Source organism: Porites lutea, chromosome 4 (assembly GCF_958299795.1).
Source record: "Porites lutea chromosome 4, jaPorLute2.1, whole genome shotgun sequence".
In the NCBI taxonomy this organism is placed as follows: Eukaryota; Metazoa; Cnidaria; class Anthozoa; order Scleractinia; family Poritidae; genus Porites; species Porites lutea.
In genome coordinates, this window is record NC_133204.1 from 29,415,928 (window position 1) to 29,435,631 (window position 19,704).

General features: G+C 40.2%; 1 protein-coding gene across 1 annotated transcript in view; it reads left to right on the top strand.

Moving 5' to 3' along the window:
• The window catches only part of LOC140933234 (uncharacterized), a 58,886-nt gene that overhangs the window by 28,372 nt on the left and 10,810 nt on the right, over positions 1-19,704 (top strand). Inside the window, exons 8-17 of the mRNA XM_073382754.1 lie at positions 1,143-6,116; positions 6,568-6,682; positions 9,907-10,048; positions 11,184-11,463; positions 12,053-12,112; positions 13,248-13,338; positions 13,705-13,796; positions 13,921-13,979; positions 14,763-14,936; positions 16,141-16,251. Of these exons, the coding sequence (XP_073238855.1) occupies positions 1,143-6,116; positions 6,568-6,682; positions 9,907-10,048; positions 11,184-11,463; positions 12,053-12,112; positions 13,248-13,338; positions 13,705-13,796; positions 13,921-13,979; positions 14,763-14,936; positions 16,141-16,251 (6,098 nt within the window). The remainder of the gene's footprint in view (positions 1-1,142; positions 6,117-6,567; positions 6,683-9,906; positions 10,049-11,183; positions 11,464-12,052; positions 12,113-13,247; positions 13,339-13,704; positions 13,797-13,920; positions 13,980-14,762; positions 14,937-16,140; positions 16,252-19,704) is intronic.

Genomic DNA, 19,704 nt, shown 5'->3' on the forward strand with positions numbered 1-19,704 from the left:
AACAAAAGGTAAGTTTTGATCTTGAGGCAAAATTCCGTCCTGGATTCTTTACTTTCGGATAACCTCTAAACCTTTCGTGCGATTGTTTCATTAGCTTCTCACTCGATTTTTCTTTTCAAAAAACGAGGATAGTGTACACTTTGTACGTCAATTAGAATTATCTCAAATTCAGATCGGTTTGCAGTCTTGACCAGACGGTCTGCCATGTTTTTCTCAACCGGTCTTTCTTGAAATTTTTTTATCACCTCATATTATTGTATTATTTCAAAAAATAAGTTTAGTTAACAAAGAAATTGCAAGTATATGCGTATTGAAGATTTAATTCTCTTGCACATTTAGTTGCTCAGAAGTGATCATAGGATAAAAATTTATGTTATTGATACCCAGAAATTTAATAAACAAATGTACGCCCTAAATAAACATTAGGGCCATTTATACGAGGAAAAATAAGACGCGAACTTTTTTTCCTCGTATAAATGGCCCTAATATCCCGTTATGGTCACAACTTTGTCTAATAGCAGTGTATCGCGGCGGGGGCACTCTTTATTTGATCTTGAGGGGTATGTGCAGTAAGCAGGATTTTGTGTCAGGGTCTTAAGTCTTTAACAGGGTGTGCAATTTTACCATTTAGTGTTTTGAACAGGGTGGATCGGAAGAAGCCTTTAAAGGAGTATGAAGGCTGGCGATGAGCGGTCTTCCTTTGTGGTACCAACAATTTTTTACATAGAATATCATTCCTTTGTTGTTTCCATGATGTTAGTTTAAAAAATTACTTAATTCTGTATAGAAAACGAAACATCCGGGTACAGGGTACAGAAATGAGCAATTTTTATCTTAAGAAGGATCAGACTTTGAAGGCCTCGGCGGCACACCTCTTCCCAGACTTCACCCAGAGTGCCCCCCGGGGTCCATTTGCCTTTTTCTCGCATACGAATGTTGGATCGCTGATTTTATTTCTTTTGTCTTTGGTCATGAAGAGGAAGTTATTTCAGAGAGTAACTTGTGTCCCTTACTTGTAAAATGTATCTGCTTTAATCCGGAGTCGAAATCGGCTCTTGCTTTAATTAAATGTCTGTTTTTCATTTAAGTGCAAACAAAGAATTTTTCGTATGAATTGATCTTGTTTTTGTCTTTTCTTGTAGACGACTAAGCCTCAAGAACAGAATCCCTTTGTAAAAGCTCAAAACAATCAGGAAAACTCCAATAAAACTGATGGCAAGCCCGATGAAAAGTTATCTTCAAACAGAACAGTTTTCAAATCCGAAAGAGAAGAGAAGGAAAAAGCTGTAGTGGTTGCGAATTCACAAGAGTTGAAATCCACTTCAAGCAGCTCAGTAAGTCCTAATACGGAAAAGAAAACTCCTCTGCTTGACACGTTTGGCAGCGATAGCGACGAGAATAACAACACAAATGACGGAAGAAATCGCAAACGAGGTTATTCCCTAACAGAGGACCAGAAAGAACAACTTTTATCTCTTTTAGCAACAGCTAAACTGAACCAAAAATCACTGGTGTTGGAGAATAACGGAGATACAAGCGAAGAAGCGAATAGTCAGAAACGAAAGGGAACTGAAGAGCATCCCATCAAACCACCCTCTCCGTCAACGTATGCTTACCCACAGTACGCGCAAACAGAACCTCAGATGATGTTTAGTCCTATAACTCCAGCAGGTCGCTCTGCGTCCCCTAGTGTGCGCTCTGACTCCGGTGATAGCCAAATACCTGCTGTCCCTAATTTTGTTCCTATCGCTGTTCCTATTCCTAGTGTGGCTCCTGTACCGATGTCCCCTTTTTGGTACATGCCCCAGGGAGGTATGATGCCGTACCCTCAATCAACAATGTCCCCAATGCATTTTGGACAGATGGATACATCTGTTCCTTCCAATATGTCCGTGTCAACAGACAGTGATGTGAGTGAAGTTTCGGACGTAGACCTTCAGTCTAAAAATTCAAGTTACATTAGAACGGCCAATTCAAGCTCATACTCAGACAAAGAGAGAGTGAGGCGTTCAAGTGGTAACAAGGAATCCAAGCTTCCCCGCCCTATATGGCAAACGCCTATTAGGAGGAGCAGGGCAACTCCGGTTGAACCACAAGCGAGTTGTAATTTTGGCCAAAGAAAGACACAGATTCCTGATGAATTCACTGAGCGCAACGAAGAGGTCAAACAAGTTCGCGCACGTACTCCGTCGCCTTCCTTCGGCAGAAAAAGTTCTCCCATAGCCAAAACACCGGTTCGGTCTCAAACACCTCCAGTTTACTGGACCAGAGATGGGGTAGATGTGTCAGCGAACAGGATTTCGAAAAGACAATCGACCGGCTCTTTCCCAGACTGGCGATCCTCGAGCTCCTCTAGTTCACCAGAGGTACGTCGCAGATCTGTATCATCTCCATCTACACCCAGAACTGACAATCCTGTACAGAGACCAAGAAGCAGCAGTAGCCGACCATCCAGTCCAGCCGGATCACGATCGAATAGCCCTGTGTCTCTTCTCGTGTCAAAATTCGAGGAAATGTCTCAACAGAACTCAGACAACGCACCAAGGGTTCGTTCCGACTCCGTGTCGTCTATGATATCAAAGTTTGGTCATTCTTCGCTGGTGCCAGAAGATCGAATTGTTAAAGGGCAGTTCAAGCCAAACACGTCTGCTCCTGTCCCCCAGTCAGTGTCGAAAATAGGTCCTTTCCGTCCAGCGACTCGTGACGCACCAACAGTAAATTTTTGTTCTTCGCGTGAAAGAGGCCTTTCGTCGCATGAAAGGACCAGGCTAAGCGAGTCATCGGATGGACACAAATTGTCAGGTAACAAAAATTTAGCGGATCCACGAGACATGCATCGCAGTGGCTCAGATCCCGGATCTAGGGAAAGCAGAGGAGAAACACCACTCTCAAGAGAGAATCGGCGTCGACTGTCATCATCGCTTGGAAACATTCGCAAAGCATGCGAAACCAGTGATGAAAGATATCAGGATTCCAGAAAACGACTCCTGGAAACTGTAAGGAAATGGTCATCTCAAGAAAATATCATTCGAGACAATAGCTCCGATGATCTGAAAAAGGGAGTCCAAGAATGGTGTGAAACTGGACAGTCTCAAGTGGATGGATATTCTACTAAGAAAGAAATACAATATAAAGAAATTGGCACAAATACAAGGAACACGTCTGGGAACTCCTCTTCACGACTGGGACGTCCTCTAAGCAGTGAACTAAACACCGAGCTAATCATCAAGTCAAACATTTCATCAGATGGAGTATCAAAGCCTCTGTGGACCAAAGACGGAATGACACTAGATCATGGCAGAATCTCAAGTCTTGATTCGGAGCCAGTCCGTGAGAAAGGGTCTCCTAAGTCAAGACCGAAGGATATCTGCATTGCTCCAGAAAGAGACCCGTCGATGCAGTATTACGGAATCAAAAGTCCTAAAGACTTCATTTGGTCTCCGACTTCAGACACGCAGAAGTTTGAGATACCCGTTGACTTGGCAATTTTGGAGTCTGCGACACCCTCTGTTTCCAGCCCTCTAAGTTCTGCGTGTGGACTCGATGTCTCATACGGTAGATGGGACGGAGAAGTTCTTTCGCCTGCTGCCCCACTAAGCCCAGGATCACTAAAAGATTTCAAACCCTCCAATTACTTTACAAATGTTACGTTTAAATGTGGGGAGATGGAACCGGAACGAGATACAAACGGCTCCCCTACAAGAGCGTCTGGTGGAACTGTTAACTTCGATTCTGTTTCTAATAGGAGAGATCCCAATCTCAACTATGTGAGACGATTGGAGAGGAAAATTCTTCGTAGCACTGGTGATATCGAGGAGGAAGTTTTTAGTTCTAATTCAGGTTCTAGCGGAGCTCAAAGTGGAACATCCAAAGATGCGGTTGCTGTCAGGAGTGCGCAACAACGTTCGTATTCCGAGACTGGAGGACCTAAGAAAGTGGTAAAAGGCAGTCCAAATTCTACCATGAGCAAACATGTTCAGACTTCCAATCATTCTTCATCTCTAGGTTCTAACATCGTGTCTACTGGTGATTCAAAAAACCCAAGAACTCAAACCAGAAATGATTTGATCGTAAGATCAAGACATCCATCTCGCAATGGACCGCCTAAAAAAGGCAGTAACCCAACATCTACAAATACCCCATCATCTGGAGCTAATGAAGAAAAGACGTCGAACTCAAAACCCTGGACATCCACCAGACGAAGTTCTTTACCTTTTTCTCAAGCAATTAATCTTTCTCCCAATGGTGATACTTCTGGGAATCCCAAAATCACAAAAAGTTCATCTCAAACCAACTTGTCACCGAACAACCCAAAGATGAATCATGTTCGGAAATCCTCTTCACAGGCCAATTTATCGACTGGTAAAGGTCCCTCATTAATTTCCTCAAGCAAGGAACCTGCTTTAAGTCGGGGAAGCGGTAGTGGACTTACAGTTTCCAAACATCCATACTCTAAAGGAAGTGAAACCAAAAGTAAGAGTTCAACGACTCCAGGCAAGCCAAGCATTTCCCACCCATCCCACGATGCGCACGTTTCAAAGGAGTATTCCAAAGAAAGGAACAGTGGCTCTTCGAGTGTGAACACTCGAACGGTCAAAACCAACGTAACCTCTGTCGCATCAAGAAATTCAGACTCCGGTACCGTCAGATACCCTTACACTCGTAGAGGAAGCATGCCTTCAAAAGGTAATTCTACCATTAAACCACCCGCCCAGAAATCAGCCAGTAATCCTGCTTCACCGCTTGATCCAAAAGACAAAAATGTAACTTTTGATTTTTTTGGACCATCAAACGCTAACTCTTCTTACAAATCTAATCGATTAGTAAGCTCTGTTAGCCCTAACAATGAACAGGCGAAACTGAAATCTAAACAAAAGCCAAAGCAGAAAACTCCGAGCAGAGAAGGCAGCAGCACTGGATCCTCTGGAGTTGAGAGCAGTCCGTTGACATCCCCCTCTGGAAGCTTTTCAAAGCCAAACACAAGTGGTCAATCCCCTGAGCTACAGGTTGGCCTTGAAGATTCTGGCATCTTTTACCTCCCTTCCTCAAGCGAAACTTTAGCTAAAGACAAGTCATCTTCATCCAAGGTCACTACGAAGCGATTTCCCAGCAATTCCTCGACTGATAGTGGGCTGAACATGTCAGACTATGAAGAAACTCGAAAAGGGAGAGGAAGTCGAATTGTAAATAAAACCAATTATGTCTCGTCCCCTCCTACTTCTCCTACTTCCTTCTCTCCATTGCATTCACCGACATCTCCAAAGTTTCCTATAAGTTCAGGCTTTTTTTACTACCCAAAAGACGAACAAACTACTTCATCTCGAAAGTGCTCTGATGAGAATAAAGAACTAACAGCCTTGACCAATTTGTCTTCATCTTCAAAACAAGGCGACGTTTCAGTTCAAAGTAGAAAATCGTCGGCAAAGTCTAACGAATCTACAAAAAAAACTTTACGAAATGATAGCGACAAAATGAAGAACGGTAAAGGCGGAGTATCTAAAATTCAGGATAAAACCTCGCTAGATAAAAGTGAAAAACTTAACAGCCTTTCGGAAAAACCTAAAGACGAGACTGTAGTCCTAAAAGCAGCTGCACTCACGCAAATTGTGAAGTCCACTTCTAAGGATAGGTCAGCTTCTTCGACACCTCCCCCTGACATTTTAGGAAGACCTTCCTGCAAGAGTCCTTCACCTTCGTCCCGAGTTGATTCCAAGGAATTGCTTGGCCAGCTAGTAAAGAAGGTTCTCAATTCCGCCGCGGCTAAGCAAAGTTCATCTCCAAAAGCGTCCTTCGCTGAGTCGACGTCCTCTTCGCCGAGGACTAGTGACAAGGAAAAGCGTGCAGCAGAGGCTAAATTGTTCTTTTTGCCCGAAGAGACTCTTGATGGGGAATTAAAAGAAAAAACAAATCAACAAGGGAAGAGTCAGAAGAGCGAAAGGTCGAGGAGTGAGCAAAGGACGGTAATTGTTGATAACACTTCCAAGAAAAAGGAGCAAATACTGAAAGTCTCGCAGCATCCTGCCCCTACAGGAAACGGAGATAATGCCAGTGTTCAATCACATCCTGTTGTCTTGAATGAAGGGCAAATAACCCCCAACAGTGCTTCTAAGGCTGAGGTAAGCCAGGTAATTGTTCAGATTTTCATTCCACATTATTTTGATTCGTTTTCATTTCAACCTCATTAATATGCATTTCAGAGGTGTCCATATTATGGAGCAAGGAGTTGTTTGATGTTTGTTGTCTCGTGGACTAAATAGAACTGTTCGCAATGGGCAAGTGCCTCTTAGGAGAGTTTTGACTGAGTTTCTTTTTTTCCTATTGAAGATAAGTTTGGCGCAAAGTAAGTTAAGATATTACAGAGTTAATTTTGCTTCGTAATAATTATGACTGCCACCAACTTTCTTGGAATGTTATGTTATTTTCGTCTAGGTCAACTTTGTCTAGGTGGCCCTGGTTACAGTAGTTGCGCTGTAAAGAAATTCAGTATCTGATTATATTTTTAATCGAGTGATAATTGTTCTAAATGCATTCAAATTTGAAGCAGTAGCTTTTCTGTCTGGTTAACAGGAGCAGTTAAGCCAATCAAAGGGGAAGGACGCTCTTTCCAAGATTATCGATATGATACATGACGAGTTTGCGTTTGATGGTTACTTGGATGATGGAGTGGAAGACGTCAATATGGGTGAGAACTGCTTCCCTTTCCTTTTTCAAATATAACACTACATAAGCTTATTCCAGGCCTCAGGGTTTCCCCGGGAAATGACGCCTGAGGAACGATGACTTGTAGTGATGACGTGTCACTTTCCACATCTGGATACTTCTTCTCATTGGTCGTGTAACAAGGGAGCTCTGCTTCAACCATTCAGAAGTAAAACCCAGATCTAGGAAGTGACACGTTCGTTTATCAGACGTCATTGCGCAGGGAAACCAGTGCGGGTAGAGTCACGAAATGTCGCGGGCTGTTTTCTCAAGTTTGGTTATTCCTTATTAGTACAGACTGCATTGGCGACTTCACTTTTTTTGTGAGTAGCAACTTTCTTTCCCTAGAATAAATATAGACTGATTCTCAGTGCAGAAAAAGAAGTAAGCGTCGGAAACGTATTCAAAGCAAGTGCTCGTAAATATATCCGTGTTTGTGATACATATGTTGCTCGTCCCGTAAGAAGTTCGTGGTCATCGGTCGGGTCTGAAAACATTTTCATCGTTTTTTCTCCTTTAAATTGCATGAGAGAAATCTTAAAACATCGAATCTGGCCTTATCCTTTTATTGTTCTTTTAGTGATAAAATAACTGCCCTTTATTTTGTCGTGAAGCGAAGGTCATACTGTGTGGCGCTAAATTTTTGCGGGTTCTAAAATTTGTAATTTTTGAGGTTGTTTTGCACGATCCGCGAAAAAATGTTCCTGCTAAAATATTCTCAGCAATCTGCAATAATGTACTCCACTTAAATAGAATACTGGTTTGAAAAGCAAATTGTCAAAGATATTCCGGGGAATCATGGCGTATCAATTGGTGGAACGGTTATTGATCAATTGCCGGAGCAATTAAAAACAACCATACTAGGCCAAGATGTACTTAAAAGATTGCATGTTTGACTTGTATTTCGAATTTATGTTGTTTGATCAAAACACGAAAGTGTTGTGACCCTAATTGAACCCGACGTCCCTAAAGTTGCAAATAGTAACTAATTTATTTTTTGTTATTGAAAAACGTTTTCTTGCCGCTTTCATTCGAGTAGTTGGCCTGCTTACAGCGACGCGAGCGACTCCGCAAACACCAAAATCCATACCGCCAAAAAATCTCTACTCGTAGAGTAGGTACAACAGCGAGAAAACAACTAGTCTATTTTTCCAATCACAGAAATAAGTTCCCTCAAAATACAAAAAATCGGCGATGCACAAAATTGAACCACAGCAAAAATTTTCTGCCACACGATAGGGTTGTTCCTCTGTAGTTGCCTCCCCGCTTTGTTAAAAGAATCGTCTGGGATAATCACGTTATTGCACTCGTTCCCTGTTTATTTGCGTCATGATGAAGTACACTAAAATAAAACGAACAAGTTTGTCCTTCACAAGGAGGACCTAACCAGGACAAGACTTGTCAGGTTTCTTCATTCACATGAGCAAATTTTTAGATTGAAAAGTTGTCCTTTGTCGACGAAAACTACCTTGTGTAATGCGGCTTTAATCTGCAGCGAATTGCTCAAAGAAAAACTAATAGTTCTCATGAAATGTGCGAACCGCTTTTATTGAGCAATTTTCTTATTATCTTATTTGCTCTTCGCATTATGTATGCCACACACCTAGGTGCAGTAAAATTTCTTGAAAACCTCTCAGAGCGTGTTAAAAAAAATCACCTTTCCTTACTTTATGCGCTTTTAAATCCGGAACTTGTTTTTATGCGTAGAACGTGCGTTTTTAATTAGAACCTTTTTAACAAAAGAGTGCTTCAAGCCTCATTCTTAATTAGTCCTCCTAAAATCGCTTACAATAAAAGAAAGCAATTAAAGACAATTCGACATACATGCATTCAATGAACTCGAGATTAATTTGTATGCTCCCACGTACACCTTTTCCTCTTAAATTGTTCGCCAAGAAAATTGCGGGAAAGAAAACGTCACGGCTCGGCGTTTTCTATGTTTGCGCAACGGATGGTTCTTGGATATGACTGGTAGAGAACTTTTATAAGTCCTGAAAAACATTTCAACCTAACGATGAAAACGTCGTAAAAGGTGCACTTTTGTTCTCTATTCCATCTTAATTGGTAATGGCTGGTCGTGCTGAATAACTTTCATGTTTTTACTGCTTATTTAATGCTGACTAGTTGTGCTGAATATCTTTTATGATTTTATTAGCTTAGTTAATGCTAAATCGTTCATCTTCAATTTTCCCTCTTACAAAATCATCGTGTTTCGAGAAACTCTCACAAGGTAAAAAAGATCATAAAAAGTTAAAAAAAAAACGACAACAATCAGCCAGCATTTTTAGAGAATGTTATCCCAGGAGACATACACCGAATTGCGCTTTCACAAAGGACATAACAGTGTTTGACGTAAGTAAATTGGTACTAAGATCACAATTAAACTATTGAGTAAACTTAAACAATATTTGCGATTGGATTTCTTTGTGTTTTTCTTTGAGAGAGGGGGACGCGAATGTTGTTTGACACTATAGTTGTAAAATATCGAAATTGCATGATTGATATAGTCTTGATAAGTCAGTCCACTGTGAAAGTGTCGGGTGGTCGAAGTGAAAATGCGTGGCCTAATATTTCTGCGTAACTCAGGCTAACATTGGATTTACATTGTAAATTGTATTGCGGATATCGGAAGGGCAAGTTTCAACAATTGAAAAAAAACGTGCTCAACTTTGGATTTGAAATGGGCGCCCGCACCATCGATACAGATGAGCTGGGTTAGTATACATAGGACCAGTCAACATTCATGTTCAGGTATCGCACTGTTTGGGATAGGTCGGGAAAAGGCTCAAGGCTTAATTGTCTGGTCATACGCGCAATTCGCGGTGAATACCACAACGATCGTTTCGATCATACGCGTTGATGTTCGCTCACGGCATGGTCTTTCAAAGTATATTCTTATAAGATTTAAAGCTTGAAAAACTTAAGTTTTGTAAATTTGTTCGCAGAACGATGGAAGAGTTTTTTACCACGGGAGAATCGTTCAAAAAAATCCGTGCCATATTAATAATTCGCGTCTCACAAGAGTCAATTATTCGTTCAAGGAGAAATTAAGCTTACTCGTCGAATCTAAGAGGACTAATAATAGTGATATAGGAATCCATAAAACTACGCTAAACCTAAGGTGAAACCTTGCTATATACTTTTCGTAAACATTCTACCTGAATTGACAACATTTAAGTAGTGTGTGTGTGTTTTCTTATTCTCTAGCTGAATATGTGATGTCACTGTCCGGTATGAGTGAGGATAATTTTAAAGAGGCGGTCACAGATCAGTATAGCGACTTATACTGGGACGAAGACCTTCTTCACGAGATGTACGAAGTGGTTACAGGCGGACAGAAAATTAGGAGGTGAGTTCCTTTAAAACACACTAACTATTAAGTCTTGCATCGAGATAACAAACAGTATAGTCACTTAAACAAGACTTTGATAAACTAATTGGGATGCAGGAGCAGCACTTTTGGCTTTGGGGCCGTAAAGTTAAAGATACTTTTTCGAAACGGGTTCCATTGGTCCAACATACATCTCACGCAAATTTCAATTTATTGCCTGCAATATTTTACAGAGGGCGAAGAGGAGCAAAGCTTTCCCTCGCCTTTCATCATGCATGTGTCAGCTGCTTGTTCAAAGTCATTTCTTACGCTTCTGGAAACACAAGAAAACTATCGTCTTATTCAACACCCCGTTATTTTTGAACGGACAAAAACTTGCACGGATCCGCCTTCCGTTTACGGGGCCCTCGAAACCTTGCAAGTTTTTGACCTAATGGTCAGAAGTAGGTCAAAATTTTGACCGGTACGCCGGGTTCCGCTTTTACGCGCACTCCTGTAAACACCTAAACCATGCACGTTTTTGGACAGTTTGCGAAGAGGTAAAGGCCTGGAGCCTAGTTATAACGCGCTTTTGATAAAAACGCTATTCCATTACTGACATTGGCAAAAATTTGTACGGACTGGTGTTAACAATACTTTAACAGAAATTGAACAGTGAGTTATTGCACAGCCAAAAAATTCTTCCGTTCAAAAAAGCCGAACATAATACATTGAATTAGGTACATGAAAAGTTCGGCGTCTGAATGAATCAGGAACGCCAGTTTCAATTTGGAACGGCTCAGCCGTTCTTGCCACCCAGCGCGGTCGGGAATTTCGACTTTGGATCGACTTTGGAACGGGTTTGATTCAGTCGCCGAACGTTTCATGCACCGAACCTAATTCATAAATTATTATAACGTATTTTGTAAGCAGTTTGACCGAAAAGAGCATTTTCCTCCTTATTAATTTAGTTCGGCTGGAAGTAATATCGGCGTCTAAAAAAATTCTGCCGGTCTCAATAATCTGGGCCGGCCTTAATTCGAATTAGGTTCGGTTCATTAAAAGTTCAACCTCTGAGCCGGACCTAAATTTGCTGTTGCGGACTGAATCGCATGCCGGCCTTTGTAATTGACAAAATATACATTATATCTTTTCCTTCTCCTTTTTTTTTCAGAACAACCTTGCAGTTCTCTGAGAGCACCGTCAGTGACAATAGCCCTCCGGAATCTGTTAATTTGTCACGCGAGGAATCGTACCTTAGTCTAGAACCTTTATATTTCAACTCGATCTCCCGAAGCAGCAGCGAAAGGAGCGGGACTGGGATGAGGGACGTGCTCGTGTCACCGCTTGGAGAAGCTACCGAGTTTTTGCCCTTAAAAGTTATTGCACCGGAAATGGTAGCAGACATTCATGAGTTACTTACGCCGATTTTTGAGGATTATCATAGTGTTATGGTGAGTGGTCTACAAACAGTCGAAATGATTTCTAAAAAAGTGGGGTCATGATATAACGAGAGCCAAGGGACTGCCAAAATACGTTCTCTGTAACGAGGTTTTGTTATAAATCGAGGTGCTTTCCCTTATCTGGATGAAGAATAGAGAAATTAAGATTCACGTTTACCGCAAACGGCAAACGTCAGACTCAAGTTGAGAATTTCTCAGAATAGAAAATAAGCAGATAAAAACAGTACCGAACGATTCCTATGGTTAAAACTGGCATAATACTACTTATTTTTGTGTAGAACCAATAAAGAGTAAACAGAAAATAAGGGGAAAACTTGTTCACGTGGTACAAATTCACGTCTGCCGTTTGGCGTAACCGTGAATCTTAATCTCTCTAATATCGTTTGTTGAACCGAGAACTTCGTTATATCGAAGTTCCACTGTACAATCGTTTACCCTATATTCTTGCTTAAGTTTTTGCCCATGTTAAGATTCCATGATAAAGTTGCCTATTACTTTTCGTAATAGGAGTAATCACATGTGGAAATATCCAACGTGAATAAACACAACAATGAAACTTTGATTTTTTTTCTCACCATAGGGAATCAAACTGGCATCGACTGTGGAAGATTTGTCGGATAAATTAGGGACTAAAATTATGGTAAGGTGTTTACAACGTGGCCCTTTTCACGGCTTGTGAAAGACACTTTGCAACGTTTATTGAGCAAAAGAATCCTTTATATCCAACATTAAATGCAAACTCCTCAAAGTTCTCCATCTCTCTTGTCATTAAAATAAATATAATTTATGTTAGAAGAAATAAAAACAAATAACCACGACGATCACTGATTAAATGAATTATGCCATTGAATATGTGTGCAACATTACCGAAACACGATAAATGCCTTCCTGGTAATGTTCGCTATTAACCCTTAAGTCCCCATAGTGACCAACATCAATTTTCTCCTAACAATATCCATATGTTGCTAAGAGAAATGGTTATGAGAGTTAATAAAATGATCACTAAAGCGAAAATGCTTTGATCTGTTATGTAATATATCAAACATGAGATGCAGTGTTTCATCACCAGATGAAACACCGAGAAGAGAGTTGAAAATACGACGCGCAGCGGAGTATTTTTGACGAACTTCGAGGTGTTTCATCTGGTGATGAAACACTGTGTCGAATGTTTGATATTTCTTCTCAAACAAAATCATTTTTGAAGGAGAAATTAAGGATGCAAATACTAAGCAGTGTTTCATCCGATTTCCAAACACTCATTAAACATTAATTTCCTTTGTATTTTCTTAATGAATTATTAATGAGTTTGAGAACAAACTATCTCAACTGATTCTTTAAGGAAATGTGTATGTAGATCAGTATGGAGAATTTGTATCTGGATATTAGGGCTTAAAAGGTTAAAAGGATAAGGCTGGAACTAAGCTTCTAATCACAAACAGGAACAAGCAATTTTCTCGACCTATTTGCGGGCGACCAGAGGAGCCCCGTAATCCTAATCTCAGGTTGCTGTTACGCATGTTTGGCACGTATGTAACCATCTTAGTTTGGACTTCCACTAAGAATGAATGGAGTACGCAAAACGCCGAAGGAAACGCAATCTGATCACGCGTGTTTTGACGATCCATCACGTGAAACTTACGCAAAGCACAGCGTTTAAGCAAGAGTGTTTTGAGCTTCCATCGTTGTTGCCTACACTCCTTAACCTTTGGTTATTACTAGTATTATGCCATTCATAAAGACGTCATATCTAACTTGACGTTTATTGCTTTTCTTAGGAAATATCCCAACAGCTGATGTTGGAACGAAGAGCCAAGAAAAAAAGTATGAATTCCTACAATAAAATGGCTGATGTTGATAATAAGAAAGGTAAAGATTTTCTTTCCGTACATTTGTTCTCATTAATCCAAGTTACACGAGACGATGACATGTGGACGTGCAGCGATACGAATGTTTCCGATAATTTTCGGAAGCCTTTCGGAGATTTAAATGGAGTCCGTAGCTTTCCTAGTAAAATCGAGGTTTTTTTTACAGTAACAGACCAACGTACCTGTACACCACCATCTTAAACACCCCAAGAACCGTCGAAAACGAAACTCTCAACGCGTCTTAACTCTTTAACAGCATTATCATGGCTTGAAAAATGTTTTTTTTTGTTTGAGCTGTTACACCCGTGCTATTCCCGGAAGTACACAAAACCGGAAGCAATGAAACACTTATCTTTTTATCTTACAGATGTGAAAGATCTGGCGTCTAAATTAGTTAACGAGATAGAAGAGAGCGACAAGAAGATTGTTTACTTAAAACATGTGCAACGGCAATTACGGGTAAGTTAAAGAAGGACTTTTATAGCCTAACTGATTGTCTTGTAACTTCATTATCTATGGATGTTGATACTGTTTTTGCTAGCGTACGTTATGTCTTCACTTTTTTTAATGTCTTTTTGTTTAGAATGTTTATGCCGAGCGCTTTGGGGTGGATACGTCCCTGCTTTATGCGTTTGTCGTGAGGTAAGAAGAAACGAAATGATGTTTGAATTTAAAACAAAAACCTTTGTCACGTGGCTTGGAGTTAGGGGGTCTAGTTTATGTACTGTCCCCGAAATGCCGTATGCGGCATTACTAGAACAAGAAATGCTCTTCAGTTTCAAGAATGTTCAAAAACACGTGAACTAATTCATAAAGAAATACGAAGAAAACTTATGTGTCTCACGGCGGAGTTTTTGGCTTTAGTTTTCTCTGGGAAAATGATCCGAAAACAACGAACTACCATACATTGCCGTTTATAAGCCCTGGGCTTTTACTTCTTCGTAAGACATTTTAGAAAGGATTATAAACGGAGGAGCTTAAATCTGAGGGCGCTTATGATCTGAATAGAGGGTTTAAGCTTCACGTGTACGGCAAACGGCAAACGTCAGATTCAAGTTAAGAATTTCTCAACATAGAAAATTCATATGGATAAAATATTGCGTGAAACTACTTATTTATGTGTAGAAATGTTGAACAGTAGGCTACAAGCGAAGGAGAAACTTAGTCACGTGGTAAGATTTTCTAAATTAAAACACAGGATATTCCCAGAGGTTTTTGCTAGAAGTAGAAATAAAATTCCATCCAAGTGCACTCGCGATGGCGTGTACTGTCCAATGGGCTGATTTAACAACAGAACGGGAACGTCAGTTGACGACGGCCCGCGCAAATCAATCTACCGGCGCCGGTTTACATAAAGCCCTGCCAAAAAATGTTCGAAGCGAGTAGTATATTTAAATAATTAACTGTTTTTCTATTTCTTTGCAGCTACAACAAATCATGTGTCACGCTAGACCCGGAGTTCAACAACTCCTTGTTAAATTTCTCTCCAATATGGAATCAACGAGCGAATGAAAGCGCTGATATTGTCGATGAGTCTTTCATCGACCCCTCACTTCAATCAGGATCGAAACTCGGATTATTCTCCTATCTGTTTGACAGGTGCATAAATTTGACTTTTACTTTTGTGTCTAACCAAGAGCCCATAACCGTGAGCGAGCAAATCCCCTGTGTTAGTGTCACTGCGTTTTCACGAACCAATTTATTTTTAGTTCAATAGTTGGACACGTGATCAACTTTCTGTATACAGGAAAACAGGTCGCTTTTGGAAAATTCTATTAGAGGAACTGAAAAAGCGTATTAAGATTAGGTAACCGCTAAGTAACCTGTAAATTTTCAGCCATATATCTCCATATTAGGGATTGCATCAGCCGCCGAAAATTAAAAGGATTTGTATGGAAAAACAACTTTTGCTACCCAGTCACGCTTGAGTGGTTTTCCATACAAATCCTTGTAGGAAGTTCGAAATTTTCAAACTGGTTAAAAGATTTTTTTAACCATACTGTGGCACAATGTTTCTTTTTTTCATAACAGACAATTTGAGGCCTTAAATGCGTAAAGGAAAGATTTAATGACAGTTAGAAAATTTTAATATGCTCTTTCAGTTCTTGTAAGCAAAATTTTCCAAAAGCGAACTGTTTTCGTTTTTACAGATAATTGATCACTTGATCAACCATTACTTAATCATTAATGCCATCAAAACGAAACCAAAATGCTGGACAGAAGTGTGGTCGAATCATCTGGTTCCTCCGATAATTGAAGTGTCGTTTCAAGCAAAGATTTTGATAGATTTTTTTTAGCTGATAAGACAATGTAAAAGAGGATGAGACGGAAATCGAACAAGGGAGTGTGATTCCTCGCCCTTCGTTTAGTAAAAGAAAGAGTGGTCACCCTTTAACTTCAGCTACACCATTCAAGACAAAAGACGTATTATCACCCAAGAAGAAAGACTTATGGGTTATGAGCTTCTGGTCTAACTTATGATATAATGACATCAAAGATAACAACAACAGTGTTGCAGTTTAACTTGTTAGGACTAACTTATGATATCATGACACTTTTCTTAGTCAATTTAGCATTTGTATATATTTATCCTTTACTAGTTGTTCATTAAAATAGCGCCTTTAGGGCACATGCAAATTGAAATTATACTAGCCCACTTCGGTTATAAAGCCTTTGGTTAATTTTCTGGTCCAGAGTATAAACATTAGCTGCTTAACCTTGTGAAAATCATTCCAGTCGCTAAGAAAGCGGATGATTCAACTACTTGTGTTATCACTTTTGTCCGATTTTCTTCTCATTTCAGACACGCCATGAGCCAGGCCTACGTGCGTTATTTTTTGTGCACATACCGTTACATTGCAACAGCGCAAGAGCTGTTCTCCTTCATCAGAGAAAAATGTTCGGCTTCTCTCAGGTGAGCCTGTTAAAAGTAGAGTTTGAATCAATCGAGGATTTGGGGTGTCTATGGTTGTTTACCATTTACAAAAAGTTACGGAAAATCTAGATGGAAGTATGTGGAACACGACTTTTTGAGTCTTTCCGGTGGAAAATTTCCGGGAGTAACGGAACATCTGAAAAAACAGTCCTGTTTTTCCGGACGGAATGCTTCAAACGGAAATTCGTATTCCATTTCTTCAAGGCCATCTCTGATACAAGATTTAGGCCTTCGTGGTCGTTTTTCGGTAATTGGAACTGATTTGTACAAATGGTAAACGCAAGGAACGGTGCGAGAAAGGAAAAGAAGAGGCCGACAAAAGATGCGTTGGGAGAATAACATCTCCTAATGGACAGGGTTGAAGTTTCGCGACGCCCTAAGAAAATCTGAAAACAAAATGCTAATCAAATGGAGGGAAAGGGTTGCTAGGTTCGTGGCGCCCCAACGGTCACCATGACTACGGGTTAGGTGCAGGTGCAGGTGCAGGTGCAAACACGATTCCGGGACGAAATTTACCAGTCCTGAATTTTGCTTTCCCTTTACCCAAACCGTGAACCGACCGGTTTGCACTGTATATAAATGGTAAACAACCTGTGGGTCCGAACCCCCCTTTCTTAACGAAGCGGTCAGCATAACGTCATCCAGACCCTGGGATAAGGGTGGGCTCGGTCTCAAATAATTTTTTTTGGATCTTCGGGTCTCAGTTTGGTCTAAAAATAGGGGTAGAGGGGGGGGGGGGGGGGGGTCGGCCTCTCCTGGATCCGGTACTAGACAATATTAAGGAAACCTATTAAACAATCATTTTCCATAAAAAAAGTCGCCTTTATCAGCCATCACGGCCGTATGTCCCTCTTGTGAACTACCTAAAAGGTAGTGGAAGGATCGATCCAAACTGCCTGGGTTGTAATTTCAAGTTTCCCAAAAAAATAAAACCAGCAAAAAAATGCGAAGAAAAAGTGGCAGTTTGATGCAGTTGATACAACCATCACCAAGTGACATAATACACTGAGAAAACTACCCATTCCAGAACACAGTCATTAGCTTTCCTAGTTTTTGCAACGTCAAGAAACAGCCGAAAAAGCCGCGGTTAAATTTTTTTGTAGTTATTTCGTGGTATCAAAGGCAACTGGTCGTTTAATGAAAACGATTTGGAATGATGTTCCGAGCTATGTCGAAAACAGCTTGCCGAATATGTCTGATCTTCCAACAATAGATCACAGGGTTAAGAGACGAATTGAGAAATATGAGCGTCATTGCGTAATACAACAAGTCTGACCATACGGTAGATTCAATATAGACCACTGAAGCAACATGGATACAGAAAAATGGCACGTAACAAATCAAAAACAAGATGTACACGTAGAATGTTCCGACTGCCGTTTTTCTGTGCCTTGCCCTGTCTGTCAATTCTCCATTCTGTTCAGCTTCGATGACTTGTTGTACTTGAATTTGATTTCTATGTCGTCTAACGGTTGCATATATCTTGCAGTAAAGCAAGCTTGTAGTTATGACGAACAAGAGTTCAAGAATTGTATAAATAATGACACGAACTTTTTCTGTTATCAGTAATGATACGCAAACGAATGCACTATACACCCAAGTTAAGATTACTGCAACAATAACACGCTTGTGGGTCACAAGTTCCTGGTATCTGAGATGAAGATGAATTGCCAGGAATCTGTCGAGAGTTAAAGCAATAATGCTTAAGAAAGAGGCAGTGGAAAACAAATTCACCGCGATGGAGAACGAAGTATTCAAAGTATTGTTAAGAGCACTCTTGCATGTGTGCAATGTCATCACTTTATAATCTGCGCACTGTGCCAGAACTGTAATATACAGAGGTTGGACAAGTAAACCAACTCCCAGATCTGAAAAAGTCATACTCAGGAGTAATGTTTTTAAAGGCTTAAGCAACGGCGACGTTTTTCGAAGCGCTTGTAGCGTTATGATGTTCAACGCGGTGGCGGTGAAAGACAAAAAGGCGTTGAGTATACAGTTAACGACAAAGGTTGAATTCAAGGCTTTAGTTTCCGTCATCCTGAGATCTGCGTTAGAACTCTGCGTCCGTTTTCATTTCTACATTTTTTTTTCTCAAAACTAGCTGATCGTTGTTCAAAAGTTCATAATCATGTCTCAGATTCCTCTTGCTGGCACTGTGCCAGATGATCTTCTCTTCTTCCGTTTTTTCCTGGTAACATTCGAAAAGATTTTTGGAACTGTACGTATGATCTTTCGCACAATATCTCTTCCTTTTTGGATACTAATGACCAATTGTTGTTTAAAGCCTTAGCCAGTCTAATGGATATAGGTGAAGCAGAAAACAAAGAGCTGATACTATGACGATCGCTCGGAGAAAAGAAACTCGGTGTTTGACCTCTGTAGGAAGATACCACTGCCCTTGGTCAACAACCTCAGTAAAAAATCATGCAGTTACCGATCCATTTTGTCAATAAATAGGTGGATTAAGAGAAACAGCAAGTGAGAGAAAGCATCCTTAAAACCGTAGCTTTCCAATTAATTTGATGTATGTTGAGAAAACCCTGATGATCATTGATCAATATTCTTCGTAAAACAGATTGTTAATATCAGGCTCCCGAATTATTTTAACATTACAAACAAGTAGCGAACGTGCGCCAAATGAAAAAAACTTCTCGTTACAATATTATATCTCAGTAAACAATAGCTTTAAGTATTTTCCTCACTCTTCAATGCTTTTCAAGTACCAGGTAAATGCATTTAACATTTGATGTTCTTACAGTTCTTAGCATCCTGTAGACACAAATACCCATTAAAAGGCTTATACTCATTCTTAGTAACTGACGAGTTTTTAAAATTTTTAGTTTCTTCACCAGAGGAACAAAGACTCTCGTTCACGAAAGATGATAATAGCTCCCAAATAGTTTCACTATTTAGATTAGAAAAAAAGCGAGAAATACCGATCCTTACTTTGAAGTTGAAATTTCTAGTTTGCTTCGTTAAATATTCACTTATTTTTAGTAGCACAGGTAAAAAAAAATACGATAGATGTACACCATACGTTTTTTGAAGCCATTCAGGAGACTTCCTTCGGTGTATTCAACCAAGTTTTATCGTTGTGGTACACTTCGACTCGCGCCCTAAAATAAGATTCACTCGTATCGAGAACTGTGCTTTTAAACCGAAAATGTGGAAAGGACAATTATGTTTAATCTTTGCTGATAGAGCCCTCGAGATAGGTGCGAAAGCATTGACAATAACTGCTTAAAAAATAGGAGGGAGAGCGCTTTCCATTCAACAAAAATTTCGGTATGAAATTTCGGCAACTCCTCGTGCCCAATGGAACGGCGCATTCCCTTTCTTGCGCCCACTACTTCCAAGCGCCTGAATTGAATTGTTTCTCATCAAAAAGTAATTATGACGACGATTTCTCAGCTAAAATAGAAGTCAACGAAT